Here is an 11,178-nt window from a genome sequence, read left to right as displayed (position 1 = left end):
CTTTTGCCCATACCCAGCCCCAAGACATCCTCTGGGCCTTGTTCCCCCTGCCTTGGAGAAGAGGAAGCTAAAGAATGCTGGTGTCTTGTTTCCAAAGCATCTCTTTTTTTGACAATTACATGGGTCAAGATGGAAATGGAGGATCACCTGCAAACAAGGGCAACATTTCCTGGCCAATGAGCTCTGAGATCAGTCCAAAGAGACTCTTTCTTTCTCTGATCCCAGTTTTCTGCCCCTCGGAGCTGGGCCTGCATTCCTCAGATCATAGCTATGCTTCCTGCTTATGCCATCCAGGCAGATTTTCAAGCCCCACCCCTACCCGCGCACATAGGTCAAAAGGCTGTAACTGGGGGTTGTTGCTTCAGCCAGAGAGCAAATGCATTGTTTAGTCCATCTGAACCATCAGCTCTCACTCTGCTCAAAGGAGAAGCCTCTTTCCTCACAGGTATGGGAGGGCCCATAGTCCAGTAGTGGAACAAGTGTTTTGCATGCACAAGGTCTTGGGTTGAGTCTTCTTCGTCTTCTGTTAAAGGATTTTAGCTAGCTAGGAAAAGGCTTCTGCCCAAGAGCGGCTGTCAGCCAGAGTAGGGCAAAGTGAGCCAGGGGTATGACTTGGTAGAAGGCAGCTGCATTGGTATGTTCAGCAGATAGAGCCTGGCCATTGCACTCCCTTCTGAAGTGTAGTTGGTGAGGGCTGTCTTGCCAGTGCTAGGCAATGTATTCCTCTTCATCCCTTGCTTGTTTCCTTGGGTGGACCACCTCACCCACAATCCCAGGCTGCATCCCAGCTGGTTAACCTAGGCAGAAAGGGGAGGCAATTTCTATCAGGGCTATGGGCCATCCTCATTTCCAGATTCCTGCTTTATTTCCTCTCTTTTAGGTCATCCCAGAAATCCGACCCATGTTGCTCCATGTCCTGGGGGACCCATGTTGCACCATGTTCTGGGGGACCCTCTGGGGGAAGAGCCCAATGAGGCAACCTTGGTGCCAGGACCCCTTCCAGGACTTCATGTCCCCACTGACATTCTGGGGAAAGAGCTCAATGAGGAAACTTCAATGCTAGGATCCCTTCCAGAACCTCGCATCCCCACAGATATTCTGGAGGAAGAGCTCAATGAGGAAACGTCGGTGCCAGGATCCCTTCCAGGACCTTGCATCACCAATGACATTCTGGGGGGAGAGCCCAATGAAGCAACCTTAGTGCCAGGACTCCTTCCAGGACTTCGTGTACCCACTGACATTCTGGGGAAAGAGCTCAATGAAGCAACCTCAGTGCCAGGATCCCTTTCAGGACCTCACATTTCCACTGATATTCTGGAAGAAATGCTCAATGAGGAAAACTCAATGCCAGGATCTCTTCCAGGACCTCGCGTCCACACTGATATTCTGGAGGGAGAACTCAATGAGGCAACTTCAGTGCCAGGATCCCTTCCAGGACCTCACATCACCAATGACATTCTGGGGGAAGAGGTCAATGAGGAAACCTCAGTGCCAGGTCCTTCCATCTCCACTGGCACTCCAAAAGAAGCAACTTTTGTGTCAGAGCCCTTACCAGAGCCTTCCACTGCTGACAATTATCTTGAGCAAGAAGTAGAAATCCTCAAAGGATTAAAGCATGACTATGTCCAGCGGCGTAAGTATTGTGGCACCTCAGAACCCTTTTGCATAGACACCAAGCACAAAGTTCAGCTGGAGTTTTGATACTCAGCCCAGAAGATGGACCAAGCACTAGCACTGCCCCCTTTTGCAAGACACCACCACTCGGCCTGGTCAGAACATACAACACTTGTTCCTTTTTGCTCTCTTTGTTGCAGAAATGAGGGTTCGCTGCATTTCCCAGCAGTTCCCTCGTTCTCTCCGGGCCATCAAACTGCAAATTGGACACACACGGACAAGGCTCATCCGCAGTGAAGTTCGGCTGCAACGGTGGGGAAAGGAAGGTGCGTTCGGAGCATACCCCTGAAGTTGCTGCTGGGCTAAAAATGGCTCTTTTGCTCTCTGTTTCCTTCTCCTGAATGTTGAAATGTTTGATTTGAGTCTGCATCTAAGTTTCGGAGGGGAGGCCTGTGGGTGGGTTGTCAGTGCTTGCTGAAGTGTTCCTTCGTTTTCTGTCTTTCAGGTGACCAAGCTCTGATGCCTGTAATTCAGACAGCTTCTCATGGTGAGCAGTGAGGGCAAGTGATGGCGGGTGTGGTAGTATGCCAGAGTTTGTGGCTGACCACCTGTTGCTTCTTCTCTCTTGCAGATGTTCCTGAAGGCCCTGCTGCATGTCTCCGCCCCCCTGGGTCCAGTTCATTATTATTTTCTGCCTCGCTGGAAGTTGGCTCCATCCCACCCTCCACCTCCACCTCTTCTTTTCTCCTGCATCCCTCTCCCCCTTCTCCTCCTTCCCCACCTCCTCTAGAGCCGGACCTCAGCAATGTAAAAGAAACTCTGCAGAGTTTGATGGATTTGCAGTTCCATCAGCTGAATGACCGTAAGTTTCACAGAGGCAGCACCCCTTTTCCATCCTCATTGTTGTTTTATAATCTAAAACACTTATAGTCTAAAAACAGAGATGGGCAAGCAATAGAGGAAGGAGAGGGAAGTTGAGGTGGGACAAGCGGGGGAATGATGTGTATGTATTTCAGCTGCACCACCTTAGGACCAGGGAGACCCCGGTTTGAATTCTCATCCAGCCATGAACCTCGCTGGGTGACTTTGGGCCAGTCACTTGTCCCACAGTCTAACTTAACTTTTAGGGTTGTTAGGAGGAAAAAAATAACCATGTATACCTCCCTGAGCTGCTTGAGGAAGAGCAGAATGTGAATACTAAATTCATGAATGCTAATAATATGAATGCTAATATCAGCCCTTTTGAGTTCAAGCTGGGCTGAAACAAGAAACCAAGGAGGATGACATACAATTGTGCTTATCACAATCCTCCTTATAGCATCGTCAATGTACATGGGCAAAGGTTCCCGGCCACCAGGAGCATACAGTCTAAAGTTTGGCTTTGGAGAGAGAAGTGAGGTAGAGAAAGAAAGCATAAGGGGCATTCAGTTCAAGCTGATGGAGCTGGCTCTGCTGAGGCATTAAGCCAAAAGCTGCCCAGAGGAGGTAGGTTGCATTGGAAGGATAGGAGAGAGACGTGAGCCCACATGAGTGGCGGTTCTAGACCCAAGGGTCAGCGAGGGAGAAGAAAAAGAGTAGTTTTAGAGAGCAGGAGACCTCCAGGGGGCTGAAGACAGAAGCTGGAGGAGCAAAAACCAACCTGACTGGGTGCAAGTTGGGGGAGGGGGGAGGATCAGTGCAGAGGGACAGGGTGGGGCATAGCCATGGTGGGTTTTCAAGGTAGAGATGAGAAGTCTGTGCTGGGCATGGAAAGAGACTAGAAGTCAGTGCAGGGACTGGTATTGTGGAGGACAGGCCCCTTGACCCTGTTTATTTTCTTTCTTTCAAGGCCAAAGAGACCTCCACAGCTGCCAGGAATGTTTGCAAAACCTCAAGGCACTGAGGGGACAGCTCCGGAGACTGTGGAGCAGACTGGCAAGGGTGGAAGCCACTATGGGGATCCTGGTTCCTCCAAGGGAGCTGGATGTTGATGAGGAAAAAGAGAAAGACAAAAAACAGACAGATAGTACATAGGTAGCAATGAAATGCTGCATATTTATTTTAAAAATATTAAACATTTGTTTTAATAGGATAGGATGTAGAGATAAAACAGCAATAGAACATGCATATTTACTGCTTAAAAATTAAAAAGTTGATTTTAAAGAAAATAAAGTTGTCTTACTTTGAATATTCTTTGGGCAGAGTTGGGTAAAAATGTCTTTGGGTCAAACCCAGCCACAGAAAAGGCTCTATGGCCAGTCCCCTTGGGGCCAAGAGATGTTCTGAGAAGTTCAAGAGGTAGCTCAAGATAGACTGCTCCTTGCCAGGAGGCTTATACAAAGCTTGTCTGCCCCAATATGTATGGCTAGGAGGCCTGATTTTGGCCCTGAAGAGGGATCTGCCTCTTGTGGAAGAGGATGGAGTGGTGATGCAGAAGGAGAAGCTTGATTTAGGGCAGGGCTGCACAACACCAGCCCTCCAGCTGCTGTTTGACTACAGTTCCCATCAACCCTGACTTTTGGTTAGTGCGACTGGGGACTATGGGAGCTGTAACCCAACAACAGCTGGAAGGCCCAAGTGGTGCAGCCCTGGGTTAGGTGAACCACTCAGGGCTGCTGGGTGGCAGGAATAATGGAAACGAGGCCAAGTGTTCCAAATGGGAAGGAGGCCAAATGTTATTCTCCAGCCCCCTTATTTTCCACCAAGAGCCAAAGCAGCGGCTGGAGGCTTGGATCCAGGCAAAGAGTCGAGCTGAGTGACTTATTTGGCCCTGGGGGAGCAGCTAGGAGGTGTCCCCCCCATTTCCTTTGCAGGAAGAAAAGCCATGGGGGTGGCTCTCTGTAGAGCATGACACTCCCAACAGAGAACAAAAAAGGCAACATCGATATCTGCCTCCTCCCAAGGCCTTCCGGCCCTGCTGATCTTCCAAGGAAAGAACCAAAAGAAGCAACCTCCATATCAGATCCCCTTCGAGGATGTTCCATCCCTGCTGATCTTCCAAGGAAAGAACCCAAAAGAAGCAACCTCTGTATTAAGCCCTCTCCCAGGGCCTTCCATCTCTGCTGAGACTCAGAGAAAAGGACCTAAAGAGGCAAACTCTGCATCGGGTCCCCATCCAGGACATCCCATCCCTGCTATGAGCAATCTCTCAAGTATGGGCAATCCACACTTGGGGGAAATAACTCAAAGAGACAGGAGAGGACCTCTATATCATGGAAGCTCTGCACCAGACCTCCACCCAGGGCAATCCATCCCTGCTGATACTTCAGGGAAAGACAATGAAGAGGCACTCTACATAGCAGGCCCCCTCCCAAATGCAGGATCAGCAATGAGAATATACTTTTAGCCTCCAGGCCATTTTTCTGCAAGAGGAGAGAGAAGGAAAGCCTGAATTGGAACACTTGTCACTGCAGATGCTAGATTTGATATGACTATGAAATAAGACAGCAATGCAGGAAACGTTGCATTTGAGCCTATCTTAGCTACACAGCTCAGTGACCAAATGCCTGTTCTTGACCATCTCTAAGAGCCCTTAAAGATGGTCAAGGACAAAGACATGTTTGCTCTTGATGCTCATTGTGCATGTACTGGGAAGAGTCATTAGAATCAACAGAAGGTGCCTTGTGAATGGGAAACATTGGGCTTAGTACCTAGAAAAACACTTTAGCATAAGAGTGCTGTGTCCATGAATGCAGTAATCATGGGTGGAACTGGGGTGGGGCAGCCAGGGCAGGTGCCCTAGGCACCACTGAGGGGAGGACGCCATGCCAGTTCCTGCCACCCCCACCCCATTGCCCACCTCCCCAGCCCCAGGGCCCCTCAGCCACTTGCCATCCTGCTTGCCTTCTGCGAGGCCTAGGATCCTCCACGGGCTGGGCCTGCAAACTGCACAACAGCTCTTCTCTCCCCGCCTCTCAGCTGATCAGCGAGTGGGCAGTGCTTACAGAGAGGCCTCCATGTAGGCCTCCCTGAAGCCTGAACTTGGCAGGCCCCAAGGAAGCCAGGGAGAAGAAGGCAGGCAGAGTTCTCTGCAGCAGCAGACCCTCTCCCCAGAACATCCAGCACAGCTTTTGCCAGGTACTGTGAATTCCTTTTTGTGGTTTACTCTCCCCCCACCCCAAATATAGGGATCTACTTGCCATACGGCTTTGATATGGGTGGTGGTGAGGGGAGACTGAGAAGTCTGAATATTTAATTTAAAACAGAGTGGAAACTTTGCTGGCTTTAAAAACAAAAACTATCTAAAAAGCCCTATAAGTGGCTTGTTTCATGGAAGAAAATTACAAAAACGTCTGGAACAATATTATATTTATTTATTTATTCATTCACTCATAAATGCATTTACAGTAGTCCCTTGACCTACGAACTACTCGACAACCAACGTTTTCGACTTACGAACGCCAAAAAAGACCGGAAGTAGTTAGCAGTTTAGATTTGGCTTCCTCGACTTACGAATTTTTAGATGCGGTTTCCTCGACTTACGAGTGTTTCCAGACCTCCGTGGGTGCGCTTTTCGACCTACGAAAATTTCAACTTACGAACGTCCGTTCGGAACGGATTAACTACGTAAGTCAAGGGACCACTGTATGTTCAAGTTGTTTTGCAGCCTAGAAGGTCTGAGTGAGAACTGTGAAGCATGTGTGTGCTTTTGTTTTATTCTATTTTATTTTTCTTATGTGTGAACTGCTCCCCAATAACTTGCAGGGACTTCAGGGTAAATCTGGCCAACATGTGAATGCAGCACCTCCATTCCAGAGGAGATTTGTGTTAAAGGGCTTTAAAAGCCCCGTGTGAAAAACCTCCTGGAATCAAACTTTACTGAATTTGTTCAGAATTCTGAGAAAACAAACACAGGCTCACCCTGCATGGTTGAAAGTCTCCTTTGCTAATCTGCAGCGAGGGGGCCATTTTAATAATTAGTGTTGCTAGTGTGTTCCAGGCATTAAAAGTAGCACAAACATATAGTACTCAATGTATATCACTGTATATTGTGAAGTGTGCGTGTGTGTATTCAGTGAAATGTATTTCCAGGCAGCATACTTATTTTGAAATATCAGACTTAAATCCTTGGGGGTCTGGGGTGTGTGGATGCCCTGGACTTTGAGGGGCTGGGGGCCCATTTTAAAATCTCATCTCTGGGCCCATTCCAACCTTGCTATGCCCCTGGCGCTCACTACATATGGGTTTCTGCACAACACCTGCACAGAAGAAACTCCCATGTAGAAAATGTGTCTCTTGTAAATTGACCCTGAATTTTCTATCCATGACTGGGATATCTGAGAGTTACAGTCAATAATAAAAGAACAGCACACTGCTTGTGACAGGAAGGGGCAAATTACAATGATTTTTTAGTCTGGCAGGGGCTGGCAGAACTTGGCTGTCTGCTCCTGTTGCAAATGCCTCTGTCTAGTGTGGCAAACTAATGTATCCTCCTCCCTCCTGGTGTCAAAGTAAGCACTAGTGTGGTGAATGCACATATACCCCATCATGAGCCAACAATCATCACAAGACAAAGGCTGGCAGGAATCATTCACTGGTTTATAGACTCCCCCCACCACCTTCTTCTTCCCCTATTTTGCTAGTGGCTATTTGGGCAGGTGATCCTCTAGGACAAAGCCATGTTTTTAAAAAAGCATGAGATGAGACAGAGAAAATGACACTTGGAATCCTCACATAACTCCTGACTGTTGTTCTAAGTCTTTTACAGAGATGGCTCATGTTTTCAGGTTTTGATCAACAACCATGTCTAGATGGTACAGTGTTCCTTTTAACAGGGATTTCCAGATATTGTTGACTACAAGTCCCATCATTCCTGTTTGGACAGGGGCGCAATTTCACTGCTTGCCCTAGGTGCTATTTTCCCTAGATATGCCTCTGATGGACACAAACTAATTCTGCTCGGTTGTCCTGGTTATGCTCACAGCATCGTCAGTAACCATGAACCCTGGTGAAGGTTTGGATACCTGGACATCTAGGCATCCCTTCACCTGGCAATCCATGGCCACTGACAGCTCATCTGCCATGTATTTGGTGTCCAGCATCTCCACATGAAGCACAGTCCACCTGGGTGTTGCTGCATGGAAGGGGCTGGCCACACCACTAGCATATGCCCCCACACTCTCCTGCCCATAACAGTGCACCATGAGAGACAGGAGACAGGGGCGGAGCCAGCATCGGGCCAATGGGTTCAAAGAACCTGGGCCGTGCCCAATCAGGGGCCATGCCTCGTGGCCCCAACACACCCCTCACATCTGATGTCAGACTCGGGGGTGCAGATTTAGCTCCTGAGTGGGGGCCGTGCAGCCCCTTCGGGAGTTAAACTCCAACTCCTGAACGCAGCCTCAAGGCTCCATTCGGGAGCCAGACCACGCCCCCGCATCTGACATCAGATGCAGGGGGCGGGGTCAGTGGGTCCACCACCACGGCAGCACACAGGCTGCCAGCGGTCAGGCTCCGCCTCTGACAAGAGAGCAGTGTGCCTCCCACTGTGGCTTGTCCACAAATCCGCAGTGAAGTGCATGCTGGTGTCAGGGGCTTGCACACCAACTGCACAGGCAACTTCCCCTGCTTGGGAGCAGGAGCCTTGCTGCTACTTGAGGACTCACCAGACCTATCGCTGCCAGCAGGAGTAGGAACCCCAGGGGGATGCCGTTCCATCCTCACAGTTCTGTTATATACACTTACTACAGGAAGCAGTGTCTCTCAATCCTTTTCCCCCTTTTAAAGTGTGCTTCGGGCAACAAAAACATTTTGGAAAAACTGCCTTAGAAACTGTCTCTCCTCATATGAGGAGCTCCTGACCACATTCTGTATAGCCACACTACATGAAATGAGGGTGTCTGTGGCAGAGCAGGGCCTTTACTACAATCACTCCAGAGTTGTGGAATGATGTCCCACAGGAACTGTAAGTGCTCTCACCTCCTGATTCTTGATAATGTAAACCTTGTATCTCCTAGAAGGTCTACTACTGCTGATTAAGCGGTGTGACCCTTTCTTGGAGTTGCAGTTGATTTTGCATTTATTTTTGGTTTATTATTTAAATTTGTTTTGTTTTTCCTGTTGGAATATCTCAGGCTTTAGAGAAGTGGGGCATAAGTGGTTTTTTTATAAATAAATAAATAAATAAATAAATAAGTTGTGAACCATGCCTGGGGAAAATATAAATTTCATAAAGAAATGAAATACTGTTTGTTAGAAGATGTGTCCACCTACTGGAATTTCAAGGATTCTGAAGTTGTGGAGATGGAATGGAAGAGGGATGTTTTGCTACTAACAGAAAATGCAAGAGTGCAAGAACTAAAATGTAATTTGCCAGATTTATCCAACAGAATACCGTCAGTGTCCAACTTAGCCATATAGAATTACTAATTATCACATACCAACCTCAAGCTATATGCCTCTATATCATTACCCTACCCTAGGTGGTGTGGTCATTTTGCTTTGGAATGAGATTCCATTCACACTTGTTTCATAGACTATCCCCCCACTCAAGCAGACAGTCAGAAAAACTTCAATTACTTTATTCCATTTATAAACTATTCGAGAATCAATTTGATGGAGGATAATTTTTTTAAAAAATTGATTGAGCTGTGACCTCAACCATTTTTGCTCCCCACTGACTTAAAAATATACAGGTTTTAAGGACTGGCAAATTCCAGTCAAAGGAAGTGTTTTGTGGAGGCCTTTATTTCTAGCAATACTCTCTCACAATTAAATTTCTCCTTTTTCTTTCACATCCCATCCTTATAACATAATAATAATATAGCTTTCCATAACCATTACTGGTCACTGTGTTTTCTGTGATGAATCTCCAAAGCAAGTGCACATTTCCCTAGCCTTGAGGATACTGAGACCTCGACAGTCAACTTGTTTGCCTGACTGGAAGCTGGAAATAGTACAGAAATAAGGACACAGGGCACAATTTCCCTGCCTCAAGTCTGTGTGTCACTTCAAAGTAATAATTCCAGCCCAGAGCAGGTGAGCAACGAACATACTGACCTTTCACTTCCAATACAAACATATCTAAGACTGGGACTGATAGCATGGTGCAAGCAGCATGCAATGGCAACATCCTACCTGAAAGAACACAGAATTGGTCTCTTTCCATAAGTCCAATTAACAGGCATTCTTGAAAGAGTTATATACCTCTGAGAATACATTGCAAAGAACATCATCGTTTGCATAAAAGGCATATGATGACTCAGTTCACTGTCCTTTCTATCATGGAGAGGCATCTGTAAGCATCAGATACGTTCTTCTTATTAACTGTATGAGAAAACTCCTATGGGAGTGAGGCGAGAGGGGGAAAGAAGCACAAGTTTTTTGGCAAACCTATGAGACAGCTCACAAGCTCCTGCAAGGATTTTAGCAGACTGCTCACAGATGCCACACAAATTCACTTATACTAAATATTAACACAGTGCCTGTGTAAAATTCCACAGTGTCTATTTCGATGAGTAATTAATTCTATATTCTATTGTGAATGCACAAGCATCTACCATGACCCTGAAGCAAGTGCAGACTTAGGGATTTCTTGTAGTGCCTCTTTCCTAAATATTTGCCTTAATTATTTTTTGATCCCCCCCGGTCCAAGTCCACAAACCCAGCAACATCCCCTCCCCAGAACCTTCTGTTTCTGACTGAGTCAGTACACAACTGTGAAGACAGAGAAGCGAGTGAGTGTTGTGAAGAAAACAAAATTCTGTTGAGAAATATGTGAATCCTAGTGCAATTTTCAGGAACTGGTATGTGTTATTTTATTTTTTTAAATGTTAACTTAGTGGCCCTTTTAAAAGTATATTGAACAGATGATACTAGTGAAATTTAAATTCTATTAGTAAGCACAAGGTAAATGAGGCTTGTGGTGCCCCCTATAGGTTACACTGATTATGTATCCACCTAAAAAAGGACCAAAAACACCCAGAATGTGATGCAAAATTCGTTCCTACTCCACCCTCCCACAACACCCCCAGCACCAAACCCCAACAACAAGCAAGCATGCAACAAATAGATATGTATTATTGTATGTACTTTTATCTCACGTTTCAGGATAATGTCCTCCAAGGACAGCTAACAAAACTAATAAAACATATTGTAACAAATGTAACTAGATGAAAAGCATAAAGAGCAGGTGGTCCTCAAAGCATCTGCAAGATAAAAACCAATGAATTGTAAGACCTGTTTAAAGGCCCAGAGAGTGACAGCTTGACAAATCTCCCTAAGGGGAGAATTCCAGAGGAGCAGCATCACCACCAAAAAGGCCCTTTGTTCTATTCTTTTACTTCATTCTAAGTAAAGTATCTCTAGAGCTAAGTTTAATTCTGAGCACTGTGATCCCTTTAATATTAGTATTTCAAAATAATTGCAATTGAAGCACTGAATAAAATGCTAGTCTTCAAGATCTACTTTGTGATCTTTCTCACACCTAGCTTTGGCTATAGAGCGGTATATAAATGTAAGTGCTATTGCTATTGCTACACAAGCACAAAATATATGGAATTTTGGCTAGATTTCCCTTCTCTTTAAATTCACATTTGCATGAGAGAAGGGAAAGCATAAAAATGGAAGGGACTATGCTTGGATTTG

At 46.3% G+C, this 11,178-nt stretch overlaps 1 protein-coding gene across 1 annotated transcript; it reads left to right on the top strand.

The window, feature by feature from the left end:
- Nucleotides 1–1,208: 1,208 nt before the first annotated feature.
- LOC128352211 (uncharacterized) lies at nt 1,209–3,755 on the top strand. Its single transcript, XM_053312578.1, has 5 exons — nt 1,209–1,633; nt 1,815–1,940; nt 2,120–2,161; nt 2,246–2,476; nt 3,443–3,755. The coding sequence occupies exons 1-5, from the start codon at nt 1,324–1,326 to the stop codon at nt 3,625–3,627; spliced, it is 894 nt and encodes a 297-aa protein (XP_053168553.1). The 5' UTR covers nt 1,209–1,323; the 3' UTR covers nt 3,628–3,755.
- Nucleotides 3,756–11,178: the final 7,423 nt, after the last annotated feature.

The sequence above is a fragment of the Hemicordylus capensis genome, chromosome 3, assembly GCF_027244095.1.
Source record: "Hemicordylus capensis ecotype Gifberg chromosome 3, rHemCap1.1.pri, whole genome shotgun sequence".
NCBI lineage: Eukaryota > Metazoa > Chordata > Lepidosauria > Squamata > Cordylidae > Hemicordylus > Hemicordylus capensis.
Note: the sequence above shows the minus strand (reverse complement) of the source record. Positions and strands in the feature narration are given on the sequence as shown.

Excerpts from the sequence above, each read along its gene's own strand:
- LOC128352211 (XM_053312578.1), top strand. The coding sequence starts at position 1,324 with ATGCTCAATGAGGAAAACTCAATGCCAGGATCTCTTCCAGGACCTCGC. Across the intron at positions 2,162-2,245 it reads AATTCAGACAGCTTCTCATG|ATGTTCCTGAAGGCCCTGCT; the intron begins GTGAGCAGTGAG and ends TCTCTCTTGCAG. Across the intron at positions 2,477-3,442 it reads GTTCCATCAGCTGAATGACC|GCCAAAGAGACCTCCACAGC; the intron begins GTAAGTTTCACA and ends CTTTCTTTCAAG.